The 21,434-nt window shown below is 38.4% G+C and overlaps 1 protein-coding gene across 1 annotated transcript; it reads left to right on the top strand.

The window, feature by feature from the left end:
- Positions 1-1,232: 1,232 nt before the first annotated feature.
- LOC118556558 (epithelial membrane protein 2-like) lies at positions 1,233-20,333 on the top strand. Its single transcript, XM_036148259.1, has 5 exons — positions 1,233-1,415; positions 15,606-15,893; positions 15,989-16,097; positions 16,181-16,321; positions 18,489-20,333. Exons 2-5 carry the CDS (start codon positions 15,816-15,818, stop codon positions 18,656-18,658), a joined length of 498 nt encoding a protein of 165 aa, XP_036004152.1. The 5' UTR covers positions 1,233-1,415; positions 15,606-15,815; the 3' UTR covers positions 18,659-20,333.
- The last annotated feature ends 1,101 nt before the right edge of the window (positions 20,334-21,434 follow it).

The raw sequence follows: 21,434 nt of genomic DNA, 5'->3' as shown, positions 1-21,434 counted from the left end.
AGGTGAGGCTGAATCTTCTGACCATGCTTTCCGTGGAAAACAGACTGGTTTGTGAAATCTTAGATCTCAATAAGAAAATCATTGAACATTTGCCGGCCTGAAGGAGTGAGGAGCCAAATTTATGTTCCAGTAGAGTTTGATGTAGTAATCCCTGAACTCTAGCGCATCCGCCCGAATCTCTGTTTTATTTTTATCACCAGCCTCAACTGCTTGTGAGTTTTGTTGTTGTTTTGTCATTGTAGCAGTTTCTGTGTTTTGTCTCATTTAGTTTTGTTTTCAGTTTTATGTGTTTTTTGTATCTCCATTCATTGTTCACTGTTTATTGTATTTGCTACGCATGTTTCCTGTGTTTATTTAGCTTTCCTCGATCCCTCTGTTTTTATGCTATGACAATTTGCCGTTCTCTCTCAGTTCGTAGTCTTGCTTCCCACATGGATGTGGTACATTCAGTCAATTGACCTCTTCTTGTGATCGTTCAGTTGACATTCCAATTACGTTATTCATCCTATGTCCTGTGCGGGTTCCCTCCCAAATTCCTGTAAGTTTGTCCTAAATAAGTATCCATCATGAGACTGTTTTCCTCTTATCTACTGGTCTGACTCAGCCCCGTGAGAATAAATGAAACTGGAATAGCAGCAGAAAGTTACCATATGAAATATAGACTGGAGGTGCCAAACTATTTTTTTTTAATAAGGAAAAAAGCTTTTAAAAAACATACAACATTGTCAGCCACCAACCAATTATGCACTATTTTATGTTGGTCAACATAAAATCCCTCTAAAATACATTAAGGCTTGTGGCGGTCACGTGGCAAAATGTGAAAAACCTCAAGGGAAATGAATCATTTTGTAAGGCTCTCTGTAGGATTACGATCATATTCTATTTCCTCCTTCCTCAGACTCATGCACTCTTCCTGAACCTTCAAACCCTGCTCCTGACTTTTCATCCCCTTATCATCTCTTTAATTTCCTCTAGTCTGCCTCTAACTGAACTTTTCTCTCCCCCCTCTTCTTCTTTCCACGTGTGAGGAAACGCTTTTCCCACGAATCCCCAAATACATTCACGCACACACGAATTCATTTCCTAGAGTCACTCAATTTATGCCGCACTAACCATCGTTGGTTTTGTCCTCACACAGAGCCTCGCGCACAGCTCCCTCGCCCAGCTCCGACCAGAAACCACACCCTGCCTCGAGCCCTCCCACACGCGCGCTCGCGACAGCCGGGGTCAGAGAGCGTGAGCCTAGAGTGGACTGTTTTTTTTTTTAGTGTGTGTGGTTGTTTTTGAGAAGGGGGGCTTCGAGTAAAGATTCCTGCTGTGCGTAACGTTTGGAGGCGTTTAAGTTTCTCTCGAATCTTTCAGTTTTATTTCTTGGAAACTTCACACACATTTGCTTCCTTCACGCTCCAAACTCGGTGAGTAAAGTCGAATTTTTTTTTTTTTTTTTGGTCCACTGAAATGTCTGGAATTCTCAGTTTATTCAGATATGTATTTATTTATTATTGTAAGTGTTTTTATTCTCTGGGAGAAAACTGCGCACTAATACCGGTATTCCACGAATTTTGCTGATTTTAGAGTTACTTTTGAGACTTTTAAAAAGTCTGTTTCCGTCCCGTTTAGCCTGTGGATATTTTTACTAAGCTCGTAACTCAGACGCTGCAGATGAAAGGGGCGTTGTCTGTGTGTGGTGTGTGTGTGTGTGTGTGTGTGTGTGTGTGTTGTGTGTGTTGTGTGTGTGTGTGTTTTAGGAAAAGCCAAAGTTTCAGGGCTTTTGAATGAAGGTTTGGTTCATTGGGAAGGAAGAGAAACAGTCCATCTTTGTTTCCTTCGGTTGAAGCAGGAAATTTGCAGGTCTCCCACGGTAACTCAAAGTTAATGAAGACTTTTCTTTTTTTTTTTTTCATACTTGCGCCTTCAGAAAAAACAAAACAAAAACATCCCCCTTCAAAGTTAAAACTGTATTTTTTACGGCGCATTTAAAAGCAAGAGATGGTCAAATTGCTGAAATCATCCCTAACTTTATCGGCAGATATAACTCAGAATTAAAAAAAAAACGCGGAAATATATCAATATACATTTACTCATAAAATCATCATAAATGTGCGTTGTTACACACATTATCTATTCTGTTTACTGTTCTAGGGGACTCATGCTTGTTCTTCTGTACAACCTCAAACCACTAAAATGGCGATTTCACGGCAATAGTCAAATGTCCTAATCATGACCAGTTGAAATGGTCATTATCAGTAGTAAAATGATTAGGGCTTTCCATTATAATGAAATGGGTATTTTAGTGACTTTGGGATACTTATACAAAAATTCGAGCATGTATGAGTATAAGTGGATTATGTAAAATATACATTTTATAATAGTTTTTGTAATAATTTGTCATGGATAGCGCACGTCTTTTTAATTTATATGTGGTAGTCCATCACTATTAGTCTCCCGCTACTTAGGGCGCCCTCTTGTGGATAAAATTAAAAATACATTGCTAAAAAAACATAAAGAAACTTTAATCAGAGTATAACATCTGGACAGTTAAACTTCTGGAGTGTTGATATGGTCAGTTCAGTGGTAGAGGAAGATGTTAATCTGCTTTGATGTTAAGGAAATTAACTACAGGTGTTCGAAATGGGTCAACAATGAGACGACACCTAAACAGAAATCCTCTTTTTTTGACTGCTTTTCAGTAGTTTTGCATTTGACCAGGGTCAGTGCCACTACTGCTGGCATGGGTCGATACCTGGACCCTAAAGAGGTCGTCCAGTGGGCCGTGGGCTCACTACCTGGTGCCATGGAGCTCGGCTGGCATTTCCCAGAGAACGTCTTAATTGGCAGGTTCGGCACTGGCGTCCTGTTCTTTTCACAGATGAGGGCAGGTCCACTCTGACCTCATGTGACAGACGTTATAGGGTCTGGTGAAGCTGCAGTGAATGTGCTGCTGCCTGCAACATTACTCAGGATGGTCAGTTTGGTGGTGGGTCAGTGGAGGCAAATCCATTTAGAGACGCACAGACCTGTAAAGGATAAATAATGACACCCTGACTGCAATTAGGTATCAGGATGAAACCCTTAGATCTATTATTATACCCTCTGCTGCTCCAGTGGGTCCTGGATTCCTCCAGGTGCATGACAATGCCTGGCCTCTTGTGGCAAAAGTGTGCACCAAGTTCCTGGAGGATGAAGGAATTGATACCATAAACTAGCCTCTATGCTCCCCTGACCTAAATTCAACAGAACCTCTCTAGAACGTCATGTTTAGGTCCATCTGACGCCACCAGGTTGCCCCTCTCACTGTCCAGGAGCTCAGTGCTGCCCTGGTCAGGACCTGGGAGGAGATAACCCAGGACACCACCTGCCTCCTCATAAAGAAGCACTCCTCAATAATATCAGACATGTTTACATGTGCCCGGGGCCATAGAAACTACAGAGGATCATTCTGAGTTGCTGCAGTGACATTTCAGCAGATTGGTACAGCTCGCCGTATCTGTTTCCATTTTCACTTTCTCCCTTTGGGTTAAGCCCTATGTGGGTTTATCTTTTTCATCAAATGATGTGCCATCCTTTAGTTCCTAACATATTACCTACTCCATATCAGTATGAATATCCAGCAGGATTGTATTTTTATCTGATACACTGCAACACTTTTTTTTTATTCTGAATCAAGGAAGACATTCTATGTAAAGCCACATTGTTGCTTTAATGCCACATGAGGTTTGGATAAGTCAGAATTAAACCCTCATAGAATGATAACATTGAGTAAAAAATGGCATGATGTTTCTGTATCACTGTATACTCAAATATTTTAATTAAATCTAATCACTTTTGACAAAAGTGATTTGATCATTTTCCCTTCCCTTTTCTGCATTTTGTTACTGTTTTGATAATGCTATTTATAACTTTTTAATTTATTGTTTATGGGATTTTGAAACAGGAAAAGTTGCAAGAACTACATTTAGTAGCAGAATATTGTACCTTTCTGTTGTTCCTCTCTTCATTGACTAAGATACCTCTACAAAGTTTATATTAGCTGGGGAAAGGGCTTGGATAACCTGCCTGCAGTCAGCTGCTTAACAGACATGCAAGTTGCTTGAAACAGTAATTCCTCAATGAGAAAGATGGGTGGGACATCCTTTGGTTTTCATATCATGCCTTTCCATGTGTTTTGTGACCAGAAATATTTAGCCAAATATAACAGCCAAATCTGTCTTTTTTTTTTTTAAGAGAGTAAAAAGTATAGAAACTTTCTTGTTGCCAGTTGTCCTGCAGTGCACAACAATCGGTGGGGTACGAAACTGGTTCCTCTGGCACTTCCTCTGATATCCCATTGGAAGGACTTTAAACTTCACAAATGATGTGATGAAAACAATTTTTGGATTTGAAATCTTCTAACTTCAAATTACTAACTGTCCTACAAATACAGGCAAGTATGGTATTAGAGAGTTTAAACCTACTTCTCTTTACCGAATCTCTAAATCCTTTTCGTGCCTTGGCAGCTAATTACCAACCCAAACCCTCAGCTTTCTCTGAAGATGGTTCTGTAGAATTCAAGTATGGAGACTGGCTAGGCCACTTCACAACATTATTTGCTTTACCTTTTGCCACTCCTCTGTTTCATTGGTGACATATTTTGGGCCTATGTTATGCCAAGAAAAAGAAAGAAAGAAAAACATTCAGGCTGAGATACAAGTTTCTCCAGGACTTTAGGACACTTAGTCCCTCAGGGAGGCATGGAAAAAGCAGTCAGAATCCATAATTGTTCCACCTTCGTGCTGGACTGCATGGATGGCGCTCTGTGGGTCATACTACCTATTCTTTTACACTGTTTCTCCTTAGCCTTCTCTGAATCATTTTGGAAAAATTAAAGGAGCTTTATGTAAGTCATCCTGGCCAGTAGGTGGCGTGCGCCCCTGCTGTCATTTAAACCTTCAGTTGTACTGTTTGCCAGCCGGTTGCCAGGTTCTGTAGTTGCCATTAGCAAACATTTAATGTACCTTTCCAGACGGAAAGATGCATCCTCTGCTTTCTTAAGTCAGCACCAACCCTCAAAAGCTTGACCGATGTTCACCCTTGTTTAGCTTCTCTTTGGTCAGCTTTAATCTTAGAAATGTAACGCACAGAAGAAGCCATTTGTCAGCACTATGACAGCACTACTACGATCTGGCAACACCTGAGCTCCCTCTCATGTGACTTCAACCTGCTGTTCCTATTGGTGCAGAATCCTTTTGCGGCCATGTTGCCGTCAGAAAATATTTATATATTTTGGACTTGTCAAAATGTATAAAACAAATATTTATATACTATAATTTTGTGAGTGAAATTAATCCTTTTCTTTTGCACAACACTAGACATTCTATGGATGTATTATTTTTTTTAAAATATTAATCGTTTTGATGAAGGTGTAGCTTTGATCTTTAAGATGAACCTGTTGCTCTCTGAAGCAAAGAGCTTAAAGTTGTGAGTCCAGTACTTGGTCCATTGGTGTTCCCGCTGGTCCCAACCAACAGAAGCTCCACCTGTGCAGTTATTGGCGGATCCCCCTGTCTGTCCAATTATCATCCTCACCTCATAAGAATAATCATTCAAAAAGGTATCACATTCTCATCAGGGTTCGCTTACTGTGGGTCTTGAAGGTCCTTTTATTGTTGTACAAATCGACTATCTTGTCCCAGATATCCCTTGGTATCTGTTTGCTTTAGTTCACGGTGGTTGGAGGTGCTGGTAAGTGCGTGCATCTGACAAGAGAGGTGTGCGATATTTTATAAATGGGACAAGAGCAAGGCATGTAAAGGGTTAGAAGCTGTGCTGACAGATATATTGCCGCTGAACAGAGTAGAGGGTTTAGGAGGAGAAGAAAAGAGGCAGACAACAGGGGAATAGTAAACAGGTGGGGATGGAGAGGACAGAAGAGATCTTCTTCCTGTCTCACTATGCCATTTGGAAGTCATTACTCAGGGCTGTCACATAAGGAATGTATGAAAAAAAAAAAAGGAAACTGGCACATAAAAATCCTGTTGGCAATCGACATGAAGGAATTCCAATGTCAGAGGGAGGTCTAAGCCGAGGAAGAAAACACTTGTGTGTGTGTGTGTGTGTGTGTGTGTGTGTTTGTGTCTGCATCATTTTTTTAGGCACCTTTGCAGCCGTCTAGACTTTAATAGCTCCACCAAGTAAAAATATTTGAAAGCTTCAGAAATGCTACGTTTAATGAACAGCGCAGATACAGAGGCATTTACGGAATTAGCTGACAGACCCTGTAGACTCTTAATTAGTTAAAGAGGTGTCAACTTTAATAACTTCACTTTCCGCTGTTCAGTCACTTTATGTTAAACTTTAGCATCCTTTCTGGCTTGGTTTATAGAAATGCTTCACCCAGTGAGTGCTGTAAATGAAGTATATTCGATCTATTCTTTCACTTCATCCAGTACTATCTGCTGGATTCAAGAAGCTGGAGGCTAAATGTTAAATGTCTTGTTTACTGTATGAACAATAAACATTCAGGAATAAAAATGGCGGTGTCCTTACTGGAAGCCTTGAAGGAGCTACGGGTGCAGTTGAGAGAACATTTAGAAAAAGATAATTAAAAGACAAATCCCCCCCCCCCCCCATTACCATATTGCACATTAAGTCTTCTTAAAAAGAGATGAAATACCTTTTAAAGATTCCACATTTGGGTGCATTACATATTTATTTTACTATTTTACCTGGATAGTTTTCATTCATCTGTGTAATTGCAATCGTCTAACTGCAAAACAATAACAACTATTAAAAAAATGACTGAGTGAGGTTCTACAAGAGAGAACAACCCTCCAGCATTATGTGCTTTGGAACCACGCCCACCGTTCACAGAACACCTAAATATGGAGAAGACTGAGCTTTATTCCTGCTGTGAGGGTACTAATGAACTCTGGATAAATGTGGAGAAAAAAATACTTCCCAGGCTGGGATAAGTATAAAAAAAAAGAAAATAGAATTTGGAAAGATATTTGGGCTTTCTATTCCCCATCTCCCTGTCTGTCCATAACTGTATAATAAACTTTTGTATTCACTCATAAAATAGGCTAAAAAAGACTGAGAAAGTAGGAACCTGGACTCTGTAAAAGTATGGCATTTTAACATGAGAATGTTTAGGGACCATGCAAAATTATATTATGCTGCCTCAGCATCCACAAAATTGTAAGAAAATGTATTGTTCTCCTAATTTATGTGCATATTTAATATGGGCCAGTTAAGTTGGATATATTATGGAAAATTTGGCCTTGAATTGGAGCCTATCCTGTCGTTGTACCCTCTGGACGAACTTTGCCTGGAGAAAAGTGCCTTCTCATCTGTTATCCAGTTTTTTTTTTCATTGTTTCAGAAAACCTTTTCCTGTTGTTAGAGTGGACTTGCTTGCCTGTTCTTCTCATTTAAAGGCGTATTACAAACAAAAGCGTTATGGATTACAGCTATTTCAGTGGTTTTATGTAATTATAACTAGAACTAAGTTGTAACTCTGTGGGACTGATGTTTACATTCTGCTGTGCGTGTGTGTGTGTGTGTGTACGTGCTTTTCTTGTGCGCTTCTGTGCGTGCTTCCTAAACAAATCTGTTTGTTTATTAGGTTTGGCGATGAGATGGGATGTGCTTTTTGTGTTTTCTCTAACAATAAACTACAGCATGGCTGCCAATGTAAAGACGCCTGGCTTCCAATTAAAAATGGCAGGGTTTTTTTTTTCTGAAAAAAAAAAAAAAAAAAGTACTACAGAGGATTTTTTTTCTTCAGTTTTTACAATGTTTCCATTTTAGCTGAAGGACAGGAGTTTTCCCCGTCTTTGTTTGGCTGGTAAACTCCAAACATTTTGGGTTTGAATCAGCTCTATTTGACGTAGATGTGAACGCACATGGTAGTTTTTGAATAAAGGTGCTGGAGCTGCGGTCAATGATCTTTACCTGTCTTCAAGGCTTGACGGCTCAATGGATCCCGTGAGCGGAGATAACAAATGAAGTCCAGCCGGTAAATAACAAAGCGGCTTAATTGTCCCAGAAACTTGTATTTACCAGAAACTGTGGTTTAGCACAGGCCACAGATTATAGCGTACCGTCACATTCTTGTGGTCCTAGCTCACTGACTTGCTCTCTTGGATGTTGTAGGAGTTGCTGACTGTAAGTCCGGTATTGTGTATATTATAGCCTTCAGAGTTCTGAAGGTTAACACGTTGCTACTCGCAATAACAATAGTGGAGCTATCTTTGGGGAAAAAAGTTTTGAACATTCTACTTTTACACTGAAAACAGACAAATCATGACTTTTATTTAGGAGCCTACCCAAACTGTAAAGGCCAGAAAAAAAACAAAAAAACTTGAATGACCAGTGCTCAGTGCTTGAGCCAGTGTAGAAGGGGTCCTTTCTGGGCTCTCATGGGACAAGGGCACCAATGGTGTTTGTGTTGTTACAGACAACATTAACATTGTAAGAAATGAAAGAACCTAAATTGTTGAATTCTAATTTGACCTGCCCACTTTGTCATTGTGAGGAATCCATACCTGCTGAGGTCCAAAGTGGATTTCCAAAGAGAAATGACATTTCAGTCTGAATTTTGGACCAAAGTAAGGGAGACAAGAAGCTGATATTATTTTTATTGTTCAACCTTCAGCCAGCTGACTATGCTTTAAATGTTCATATTAATTTCCCTTAAAATGGCATTTAAGTAGTTTCAGGTCTTTGTTTTGTTTCTTTTCTTATTGACAAAATGGATTTTATAATCTTTTTTTTTTAATAATCTGAGACTGATCCGTTTTATTTCAAGCGAGTGATATTTGTGATTTCCTATTATTGCTACTTTATAAATTCACTGATGTTCAGTTGACCTGAAAGTTGTTGTTTTTGTTGAAATCCACCCACATAAATACAATCAAGGCATAATTTTTAAATGTTGGTCGGATTTTTTTTAACACTCTATGCCAAACAGATATTTGAGTATTAAGCCTCCTTTTATAATCAGATTGAGGTTTTTCTGCGTACAAGTTGTTCAGATAGTGAAGAATATTTTTGATGTCTTTATATCTCAGTCACCCTTTTCCACAGCAGGGCTGAGAGAAACAGAGAGGCAGACAGAGAAAGGAAGAGTGGGACACTGCAAGAGACGGGGGGGAGTGAGACTCAGCAGCCCAGTTAAGTCTGTGGCTTTGTGTTTTATGAAAGGAGTAAAAAAGGACATTAAAAGTCAGCATTTTCCATCAGGCAAGGGAATCAGTACACACACACACACACACACACACACACACACACACACACACACACACACACACACACACACACACACACACACACACACACACACACACACACACACACACACACACACTGAGTACCCCAGCCTCCTATTTAAAGGCTGAGTGGAGAGCAGGAATGGCTGCATGTGTGCCGGCTTGTCTTTGTATGTGTTGGTGCGTTCAGGAAAGGTGGTTGGAGTTTATCTGTCTCTGTGGCTCTTTTATATTTGGTTCCACCAAGCCTGAAGTCAGAGTTTCCAAGCATCAAATACGGCGGATCCTCTCATGCAGTGCAGACTAAGCCCGGAAAATGGACTCAAGTTAAAGTGACTTGCATCATAAAAGCGTGCTTTACGTTTGGGTCTCTCTTTTTTCGTACTTCAGTACTTGTCTTTGGCTTTGACTACATGGGCTGTTAAATCAAAAAGTGACAAAATAAAAAAATCCACTTTTATTAGCTCCAAAAGCATTAGTCTTAGAAGGAAAACAGTTAGGTTATGGTCACACTGCAGGGAAATGCGACCCAAATCCGATTTTTTTTATTTTTATTTTGCCTATATGCAACCCATGTCTGTCTTTTTCGCTGTGTGAACGGCCCAATTCCGATCTTTTCACCCCCCAAAAAATCTGACTTCTACCACTTCAATATGTGGTACTAGTTCGGATAGAGTAAGCACATACAGTCCCATCACTTGTTTTCGAGCTGGAGGACTGTTTGGGTACAGAAGGCCCACATCTAATATGCACACAATACCGCTGCTTAAATGAGATTACCAATTAAAATATTTCTGTGATAAATGTAGACCTACGAAATATATGCTTGATGGATGCTTTGCTTTTAGTCACCCAAGGAAAAACTTTACAATCTTTAAATGGGTTTAGTGTATCAAAAAGATTAACGGAAAATAATAATGTAATAATGAAAATGTGAGGTGAGACAGTAGTGTTAATAGTATTTTTTGTTTCCTACATGTAAAACATTATATTCAAAGGAATAGACACACAATGAGGAAATTGCATAATTATATTTACATAATGCATTGCCAAATCATTGATTGGCTTTAATGTCCGGTCTCTATGCAGTTTAGGCTGTTGAATATTTAAAACAGATCCCCCCCCCTTTTTTTAAGTTCCTGGGTAAACCAAAAATATGTGTGTGTTTGTGTTTACACTCGTAATGTTCTTACTCCATTAGAAATTCTTTTCTTCTCACTCTGCCTCCTCCCCTTTTCACTGAGACTGATAGTAGTTACAGCTGCAACTGTGTGTGTGTGTGTGTGTGTGTGTTAAGGTTTATTTTGTTTCACCAAATAATTCTCCTGTCAGTTAGATTAGACCTGGATGTCAGAGGTGGATGTAGTCATTTAGTTTGCTCTGTAGCTTGTCTGATGTGTGGGGGCTGCACGGTGGAGCACTTAGTAGCACTGTCCCTTGCAGAAAGATGGTCCTAGGCTCAAATCCCAGCCTGTGGTCTCTCTGCATGGAGTTTGCATGTTCTCCTTTTGCATGCGTGGGTTCTTTGTGGGTACACTGGCTTCCTATGACCGATCAAAAAACAAGTTATTGGTTTCTCTAAAATTGCCCTTAGCGTATGGGTGTACACACTTGTTGGTCCTGTGTGTCTCTGTGTTGCCCTGAGATGGACTGGCGACCTGTCCTGGGTGTACCCCCACCTCTCACCCAATGACCGCTGGAGATTAGTTGCCCCGCAATGCTGCAAGGACAAGCTGGTAGGAAAAATTGATGGATGGATGATTTGTGTGGCCCTGTGAGATTTTTAAAGGAATTGGATAAAAGTCTTTTTGTGAATCAAATGACACATAGTGGACATTTGTGGAATGGTACTCGTAGTGACAGAACATTTTATAAAGGTGCTGTCACTGGGGAGTTGGCACACCCTGCTTTCTGCTCCTGAGAATAGGGGATCTAGGAGTATTTTTAGTATTTTGTGCAGGACTGCACTGCATTTTATCCTGCTCAGGAATTTAAATGATTTCTGTTTGGTGCAGAGGTGGGTAGTAACTAGTTACATTTACTCAGTTACATTTACCTAAGTAACTTTTTGAGCAAAATGTACTTTAGGAGTAGTTTTACTGCCCTGTACATTTTACTTTTACTTGAGTCCTAGTATTACTCAAGAATCGCTACTCTTACTTCAGTAAAATTTCTGACTACTCTACCTACAGTGAGTAACTTCATGAATTAAGAACATGCTTGTTTTGACCAAAAATGCACCAGTGCAAAAAACTAAATTTATGTTGAAGTGAGACTTCTTGTTTGTACACAAGCTTTGTTATTTTAATGTTATTTTCTATCTGCTGACCTCAATGAACCATTTGGAGGTCAAAGGAACGTACGATAAACATTAGACATTGTTATTAGAAGTACTTTGCACTGTTCTGACATACTTTATGTACATTAACTGCTTTAAGTATTGCTTTCAAGTTTAATGTTGAAAAAAAATATTTAGAAAAGCGTTTCTTCTTTAGTGTTTTTAGTATATCTTTTGTCTTTAAAATACCAGCATTTGCACATAACATTTTGTCTGTCTGATCTGTTATGATTAGTTACTCAGTACTTGAGTAGCCTTCTTACTGAATGCTTTTTTTACTCTTGAGTATTTTTTTTGCTGAATACTTTTACTTGAAAAAAAAATATGTTGAAGTTGTGCTACTCTTACTTAAATATAATTTTTGGCTACTTTACCCACCTCTGGTTAGGTGACAGTAGAAGGCGGGGCATGTCCAATTCTTGATAAGAACCGCCACTGGACACAGGACTCATAAAAAGAACAAAATGAATGAAAATATGGACCTCTGAAAGAGTCTTAAAGTTAAATATTTTATTGCCTTCTACTTGTGTTGTGCATGTACACGTGGGTGTAATTCACAAGTGATTACTATATACATTTTAGACACATTTACTTTTATATGTTTCATTCCAATTATTATTATTTTTTCCTCAGACGCTGCAAGTTAAAACTTACACCATACCTACACATTCAGATGCTTTATTGGGATGCGTGCCCACTCCAAATTTCAATATAAATGCTGCTGTTCCCCCTCCCCCCCACCTCAAACTGGGAGGTTCTGTTCCACGCCACAGCCACATGTACGGCTTGCACACAGAAATGATGGCTGGCTTCCTGTTGGTGGTGGGAGGTTGTTTTTATTGTAACTGTTCTTTGGCAGACAAGACTGATTCCACTACTGTCTGGCTGTCTGTTTTTGCCTGTGTGTCTGAGTGAACACACATGAGCCTTTACATGTGTAGGTCTCTGCCTCCACAGCTTCACAGTGTCATTGGGAGGCTGTTCCTGAAGTCAGATGGTGTAAATAATATCTCCACATAATCTGCACATACACGAGTTTAATGTGGGACACAAAACACAGAAAGCAGACGGTAGTTATTTTTATGTTTGTTCTACGGTCCTGTTTTAACCCACCTATATGCTTAAAGAAGTGCTATAAAGGTAGTTTATACAGATTTTTGGAGGCTTCTATATTTACCAAAGTCGGTGAGTGACACTTGTAGAGAAAAAAGGGAAGGTCAGATCTTAAAAGTTAGATATTGAAACACGTGTCCAAACTCTCAATAATGACAGTGATAGTAATCAGAGTAGCAAAGCTTTGGGGAAAAAAATCTTATTTAGTTATTAATACAGAATTATTTTGTAATAATGCCTTATTTAGTAATATTACACAGCAACAACTTGGTATTTTTTGGTATTCTGTTGTAAGTGTTGACATTTAACTCTTTTTAATAGATTTTTGGTATTACTTTGACATAGTTAAGTGAGCCCTGCTGATGCTATGGGTGGAACACTGGACAGGAAACACTGCATGTAAAATTATTCTTGAGATATGAACATCAACGGCTATTTTGCAGAGCTCAGTCTGTTTCAGTTCCTTAATTTCTAAAGTCACTTGAATGTCTGGCTAAAAATGTACAACATTAATGCAACAATTATAATAGATCAACATAAAGTGGTTTAAATTGTGACGTGGGAGGGAAGTGATACATGGTTTTAAAAACTTTATTTTACAGTAATATCTGAAAATTGTGCAGGGCGTTGTCATTTAGCCCCAAATACAAACCCAGTGCAACATCTCACTGAGCATTCTCTTCAAGGCTTCATCTGAAAATGGAGACACAACTGCAAACTTGCTAAGACATCGTCATCGACCTAAACTGATTATTCATCAGAGAAGCAGCCAGTAGGCGAATGGTAAATCTGGAAGAGCAGTTTAGCTCAGATGGGAGAATCTGGACATCTATTAGTTGTGCAGTTTACAAATCTGGCCTGAATTTTAAAATGGCAAAAAGAAAGCCATGTTCAGTCCCACTCCCCTTTAACACAAGCAATGTAGCGGACACCGCAAAGGTGGAAGGACTTTTTTAACCTGACGCCGCCAGATAGATTTGCTTCGCATATCCATCTGGAAACCTTCCGTTGAAGTAATTTTGGGAAGGGGCGAAAATACTGGTTAGCTGATTGGCCTATGTGGGTGATAGACGGGCCAAATAAACCAATCAGATCAACGAAGCATATGACGTACTCGTCAACATGCTTCGTCGTCGCTCTGTTACGAGCGACAACGAAAACACAACCACAAGCCAAGCTACTCTTGCTGCTGCAGGTAAAGGCTCGTTAGCTCAGCAAAGAAATACTCTGTAATTCCGATAAAACTTGCTCCATAGCCACGCTAACGCTAGTTTCATCGGCTGAAGCCGCCATGTTCTTTAGACTGAACTGTCGCGCTTCTCGTTGCGTCACACCTCAACCCGCCTCAAAGCCAACGCTGATTGGACGTTCGTTTGGTGAACGGCTCCAAATTTTCTTTAACGGAGAGTAGCCAGACTGATCTGCGAGTGAAACCTTGAAAGCTCGCGAGATCAGGATGGTCTCACGAGGCTAGGACTTTTTGGCTTTTGTGTAAAAACAATACATGTGAAGGGTAAATATCTGCTCATTACCTTAAGCACATCATTGTTGTGGTTAAACAGGTTGGTGGCAGCATTATGTTGTAGGGGGTGCTTTTCTTCAGTAGATACAGGAAAGCTGGTCAGATATGAAGGGAAAAAACAGGGCAATGTTTGAAGAAACTTTGTTAGAAACTGCAAGAGATTGAGACTGGGGATAAGGTTCACATTCCAGCTTGACAGCAGCCCAAATCATAGAGCCACAGCAACAAAAGATCAAAACATGGTTTAGATCAAAACATATTCATGCACTAGAATGGCCTAGTCAAAGTTCAGATCTAAATCCAATTGAGAATTTGTGCTAAGCTATTTGTATACTACAGAATTATCCAAAACTTTGTGCTGGTGTTTCACATAATAAAACATATTGAAGTTTATCATTTTAATGTGACAAAGTGTGAAAGAAAATCTAATGTTTTATTCACACTTTTGTAAGGTTCTGTAATATTTCATGAGTAATTAAATAAAAATGAAGTTTCATTTTAACTGTATCTTCTTGCACAGATTATAATCAAAGAATGCAGGGAATTGATATGTAAATGGCTGATAGCATGTTCATCAGATGGTCACACTTTTGTTATGACTTTTATCTGTGTTTTCTGTAGCCAAACCCTATGACTTTGTGTTATAACCACACAGATGCTGAGGGGACTCCTCAAACAACAAACAAAAGGACGAGCCCCGATCCAAACCAAAACCTTGTCTATACTTCATTTACAGTTTGTAGTTTGAATTTGGCTGAATTTAACGGTTCTGCTGTATATACATTGTCATGCTGTTGTCTCCAGCCTAGGACAGAATTGTATATTTAAAGTTTCTGGTTCACTCAACAAGACATTGTCTGAATTAAGGCCTTGAAATAAACACTCCCACTCAAAGCAGATGTATTTACTAACAAGCACAGGATCTCAGATGCAGGCTTAACGGCAGACACAACACAAACATTTCTCTGTAATTTAAAGGGAGACTTTGAGACGACAATTATTTTTTCTGTTTTATTACCGCTGAATTTTTCTCAGATGTTTGGTAAATGCTGAAGGCTGGGAATGGGCTCCAGATGTGTTGAAAACTATGCACAGTATGCACAGTAATGGTGTTTTCTTCACCTCTCATTTAGTTTAAAGTTAGCATACTTTTTTTTAAAAAAATGTTTGAATTTATTCTTATCTTCTAAGAAACAAAAAATTCCTTTCAAGAGTTTATTATGAAATGCTAGATGTTGGAGTGCAGCCTGCAGTGAGAATCTGTATGTGACATTCCTAGGTCTTAAAACTAAAGAACTTAATCTTGTGTTTCCAGTTAAAATATTATATAACAAGTACATTGCTCTCAATAGGATGTTTTTTTTTTTTTTTTTTCATGTGACAGACTTTCCTCCAGTCTTGACCGTCGCCCTGCAGCCCAGCCTGTCTGAACTAAAGCACAAGCATCCGTAAGCAGCCTTACCCAAAAATCATCAACATACATCTTACGGTTCCAGCCAGGGCAAGAACCCCTGAAACAACCTGTCGGCTACCTGCCAGCTGTAAACCAAAGAGACAGACCCTGTGCACTAGTGGGTCAGACTGAACGGGAGCCATGTTGATCATCTTAGCTTTCATCATCCTCTTTCACCTGGCTGCAGCCATTCTGCTCTTTGTTGCTACTATCCACAATGTAAGCGCACACTAATGATGTATGTACATCTTCCATACTCAACAATTTAAGATCTCTCTTATTGATTGTGTCAACTTATCCCTCCCTGTTAAAAGGCGTGGTGGGTCGTGTCACCAGCTGGGCGGGATGCACTCTATGTGGACTTGTGGTACTCCTGTAACACCACCTGCTACCCCGTGGAGAACAGCCACTCTGTCAGTGCTGGTAAGATAAAACATTGCCTCTGTGCTCCTAACCTAATTTTGTTCTGTTTGCATTTGAAACAAATTTTCAATTTTCTTCCTCAGCTTACCTACAGGCAGTCCAGGCTGCCATCATCCTGGCCACCATTTTGTGCTGCGTCAGCTTCTTTGTCTTCATGCTTCAGCTGTTCAGCATCAAACAGGGAGAGAGGTTCATCTTCACAGCTATTATCCAGTTGCTTGCCTGTACGTAAGACACACATGCAACCAGTTTAGCAGCGTGAGGTTGTCAACTGAAAATTACTACCACTGTTGGGTATTGCTACTATTAAAACTGGAGGTGTAACAAGACTTCTTGCCATGAAATCTTGCAAAATTAAAATAAAATAAAAAATGCAATCTTTCATAAGTCAGAATTTCACTGATCTGTGGCTATCAGGTCCTGCATGGGGTTTATAGCGAGAGCAGTATCGATTTTAAAGGAGCAATAAACAAAATGTCATTATTTTAGATAGAGCTAAAAATTGTTTTGTGAAGAACTATGGGGTAGAAAGGGGTAAATGGGTGCAGAGTGCTGTAGGTAGAGTTGGGCGTGGCTTGATACACATCTTGTTTAGGTCTATAGACAGTGCTCAAGCTCCACCTAGTGATGAAATATCACTTATTGCTCCTTTAGATCAACCAACATTATCCCTACAATTTTTCCCCCATCATTCCCCAGCATTGTTTTGGTGTGTTTTTGCAGTTCTGCCACTAAGAATATGCATCTGATGTGGGCAATAACTCAGGCAAAACACGGAGTCTGTGAATTCCCTTTTATGCAAAGCAATGTGCTGCAAGTGACCCGTCGACTGTTTTACTGCAGCTCTGTATTTTTATGTTGACCCTTAGGTCCACATCATTGATTCTCTTTTCCCTCTCTTTTTGTCTTTGTTTAGCTACACAGATGAGCTTATAAACAGTTTGTAGCTGAACTAACCGCAGCAAAGTGAAACTCAGCTGAATCTGAGCGGCATGGATCTCTGTATAACAATATAGTTCCTGTGATTCCATGGTTGTGATGTTAAAGAATCATCTGTTGGCATCCTGCTCAGCAGATGGTCCACCGTAAATTACTTGAGCAATACTTCAACGCATTTTTGCTCAAGTAAAAGTGGAAAAATGAGCCAATCAACGCACAAAAATACTTATGTGCAAAGAATAGTATTTTAAAGGTTAGAATAAAAATAAATAAATACAAAATAAGAAATGTAACCAGAAGAAACACTTTTGCAAAAAAGAATTCTACTTGAAACTCATGACAAAAATACTCAGAGTACGTAATTTATAAATGTAAGAACAGGGTAAAGTACTTCTAGTGACAATATCTACTGTTTACTGCATATTTACATGACTTCCAAATGGCCCAGCAGGCTCAGCAGAATAAAAATAACGGTTGTATAAGTTTGTATACAACCATGTACTCTCACTTAAAGATGAACTGTAGTGATGTGGGTTGGGTGCTTATTTGGTTAAAAGTATTTATGTTTGCAAATTATGTTTTTGCTTTGGCTAATTTATGGAATTTCACCATCGTCCTGTTGTATGTTGGATTGTTTATTAGTACATTTCACAGTGATTTATTCCACTTTTTTAATCATATTTGAAATAAGGCAAGTTCTTCTATAGTATAATGTCTTTTCTGCAGATTTATGTATAGGGAATGCATTTACTTACATGCACAATGCCTTATAATATATACATTATTTTAACTCTTCCCCATTTCTCACATTGCATTCACAATCGATTGATTTCATTGTGGTTTTATTGAATTCACCAACATAAAATAGCGCATAACAGCACATAATTAATTAATTAATTAAAGTAGAAGAAAAATTAGAGCCAGTTTTATCATGTTTTACTAATAAAACTCTAGAAAGCTAACTATGCATTTGTGTTTAGCTCACTTGAATATACCTATAAAGGAGCAGTAAGCAAAAAAAAAATCCTGGCCTTAAGAAGTCATTAAGGATATCTACTTTGTACAATAGAATTCACTTGTGTGTGATTTATATCACTGAATACTGGTGATTGTGACTTGACAAATAGGGGAAAGTTCAAGGAGTGTCAATGCCTTTGCACACCTGGAAACAAATGATAAAAATAATATACAAATGCACAGGTATATGTGGCAAAATGGTAAGATAAACAGGCAAATTCTAGGAAAAAAGTAACAAATGGGTAGCTTGAAATCATAGTTTCTTAAAAAAGCTAATTGAGTACTCTTAAGCTTTTTGAAATATTTAACATGTGACTGTTTTTACACATATTTGATTTTCCTGCTCCAGTAAAATTATCATTATCCAGTAAAATTATCATTATCATGTGTCGCCTTGCTAACTTGTATCTTTCACCTTTTATCTCTTCCTTCCAGCTCTATGTGTGATGATCTCTGTGTCCATCTACACAGCAGAGAATAAGAACTTCCATCTGTTCAGTCTCAAAGAAGGTTCCTACGGTTCTTCTTACATCGTGGCGTGGGTTAGCTTTCCCATGACTCTCATCAGCGGCCTTATGTACCTGGTGCTCAGAAAACGTAAATAGATGTGACACGCAAGCGACAATATTGATAGGACTTTTGGACAGATATGCATAAGAACAATGGGGCATTTACACATTTTCTTTCTAACCATCAGGTTTTTAGTATTGACATCAAGGAAAAAACAACAGCAGAATATCTAGTCATAAGTTCAGAACTGGGTTAAATCCCCTGACAGCAACGTGTGCATTCATAAGCCCTTTGCTAACACATTGTCTCCTCCTTTGTCCTTTCTGTTGTCCGCCAGTTCTGTCAGTTTTCACAAAAAGAAAATGTATAAAAATCTTCGGCTATGACACAGCACCCAGATTTACCAAAGGGTCCATTATTTCAGTAAAAGTCTGCAGCATTTTTTGTACATATTTGAAGTGTATGTTTAGTTCAGTTTATATTTTAGCAGTAGAAGTAAATAAGATATGTTAATCAAAGCATAAAAGCAGTGTAGCGAAATTATAGCGCAAGTGTCACAAGTAGGATTTTGATGCTTGGTTTGTGTTCTTGTAATGCTAATTTGTGTTTTTAACGGTGAAAGAGGAGCCAATGATGTAATGTGTTATTTGGGATTAAAATTAAATGAAAGAAGTAAACTTGAAATATGAATGAAGATTTTCTTTGTTACTGACTTTTGTCATAGCTTTTCTGAGAAGCTATTTATTGTTTTTAACCACTGTTTATCTTGTATTTGTTGAATCAGGTGATTAATGATGTTTGAAGTAATAAACCTTTGCCATGTCTTCCTTTCTGGTCAAGCTCTTGTCTGTTCCTTACTGGAACTATATAATTCATTTAATTTTAATAAAGCAATAGATTTATCAGTCTTATGCCTGGCTTTTATGTTTTAACCATTAAAGAGAACAACTTAAGGTGCTAATTTGCTATAGAAATATTGGCTGTAGTTTAGACCGCATTATATGTAGAGGTCTAAAAGAAAGAGGACTGAGAGAATTGATATGGACATGATTATGCTCTAACGCAAGCTGATACTTGATGAATGGAATACCATATTATAAGGCAAGCTTGTCAATTCCTTTTTATACCTACAGATTTGTTTATATTAAAGAAAATCTTTACGCTTTTAAAATGTACCTTTTATCTCTTTCATTTGAAATAATACAACTCAACCAGATGTCTTATAGTTACCCAAGTTTGACCTGGATTATCATAAATTGTCTTTAACTTAAAAAGGCGACACATTCAAATGAAAGTACAGTAGTCTGTCCTCTCTGATCCCTCATTAGAACCATTAAAAAAAATCCAGTTTATTTTCATCTGAAAAAGCTTTTTTTGAAGTATTAACTCCACATTGGTTGAGCATGTCATATTGTTAAATTAGATTTTTAAGTCCTTGTATTCAACACAACCTTTTCCAATGTAATGATTTTTCTTTTGTATAATTTTGCCTAAAAATGTGTAATGTTGCAGAGTACTGTTTGTGGTTTTTGTTTTATTTTTTCCATGCTATTGTTTTTGACCTCAGTTGCAACATCTCTGCCATCTTCAATCATCGATCAGACATGATGATTTGTTTTTCATGGATCCCATTTCCTAAAACCCTGTTTTTTTGTCTGCTACTGACACTACATGGACTGTTTGGGAACTGCAAACATTTGCTTTTAAGGAAACTGAAATTTGCTCTACATCTTTTGAATATTAATTTTAATAAATGTTAATGTATTAAAATGTTCCTTCATTTTTTTTCCTTCTCCTCTTCAAAGGATAGATAGAAATTAATTACTTCATGTTAACATGTGATATTGTTTTGAGGTGGATGAGATCGGTACTGGCCCCCTGAAGATCTGCATGATTTGGGGCTGTCTTAGTTTGAATGCTTGACCTACATTTAAACTATAAGCGAATCACAAAGTGACAAAATGGAAGCAAGACTCCAGCTGATCATTTGGCAGTGAGAAATCTGAGTGAACAAAGGTCACATATGGGGCTCAACAAGGCTCTGTTCTTGGCCTACTTCTATTCAATGTTTAAAATCTCCTCCCTAGCTCAGACAACCTAGTGTTACAGCATTTCTTACCATACCTATGCTGATGACACACAAGTCAGAATATTAGTTTCACTTGACCACCTTCTCTTATTGTCACATTAAGTGAGTACGTATAATTGAGGGTCTGGTTCAGAAATTCCTCCCGCTTAATGTGAAAAAGACAACTAATTTAAAAAGAATGAAGTTTGAAATGGGTGCAGTATGAGGGGGTGGAAGGTAGAACAATTCAAGGGCCTCCTGACAGGGGTTCCCAAAAAGAAAATGTATAAACATATGAACTTTTGGGATAATTTTTATTTTTATTTATTTATCTATTTATTGTCATGGGGCCCAACATTCCTGACGGTACCCCTGAGACCAGCACTCAATTAGACTTAACGAGGCTAAACAAAGCTGTTTATGCCAGAATCCGTAAAGTAAAAACAACATCAAGGCTAACGCTAAATCAACCAGGTAGTAAAGACCACTGCAACTAATGAGGGTTGGGTTTTAAAACAGGACAAAGAAAAACTGGTCCATAATTTTTGTCAGTAGCTTTTATTGTTGTCTTTGTACGTTTCTGTAAAAAATGATACTTCAAGCAACTGCAGCTCATCCAAAATGGAGTTGTCATCTGACAAATCAATAATGTACCCCTAGTATTTAAATCAGTTCACTGGCTCTTATTTTTCAGAGACCTGAGGCCAACTTGCTAAAATCTGGATCTGCATGAGCCTGTTGAGACAGTTTAAGATAAAGTGAGGATGCTTTCTGAAAAAAGTGTTTAAGACATGTCTCATCAA

The sequence above is a fragment of the Fundulus heteroclitus genome, chromosome 16 (genome assembly GCF_011125445.2).
Source record: "Fundulus heteroclitus isolate FHET01 chromosome 16, MU-UCD_Fhet_4.1, whole genome shotgun sequence".
NCBI lineage: Eukaryota > Metazoa > Chordata > Actinopteri > Cyprinodontiformes > Fundulidae > Fundulus > Fundulus heteroclitus.
Note: the sequence above shows the minus strand (reverse complement) of the source record. Positions and strands in the feature narration are given on the sequence as shown.

What these genes read in the sequence shown, in the direction of transcription:
- LOC118556558 (XM_036148259.1), top strand. Translation starts at nt 15,816, where the DNA reads ATGTTGATCATCTTAGCTTTCATCATCCTCTTTCACCTGGCTGCAGCC. An exon ending in CAGCCACTCTGTCAGTGCTG is followed by an intron (nt 16,098 to 16,180) that starts GTAAGATAAAAC and finishes TTTCTTCCTCAG; the next exon opens with CTTACCTACAGGCAGTCCAG. An exon ending in TATTATCCAGTTGCTTGCCT is followed by an intron (nt 16,322 to 18,488) that starts GTACGTAAGACA and finishes TCTTCCTTCCAG; the next exon opens with CTCTATGTGTGATGATCTCT.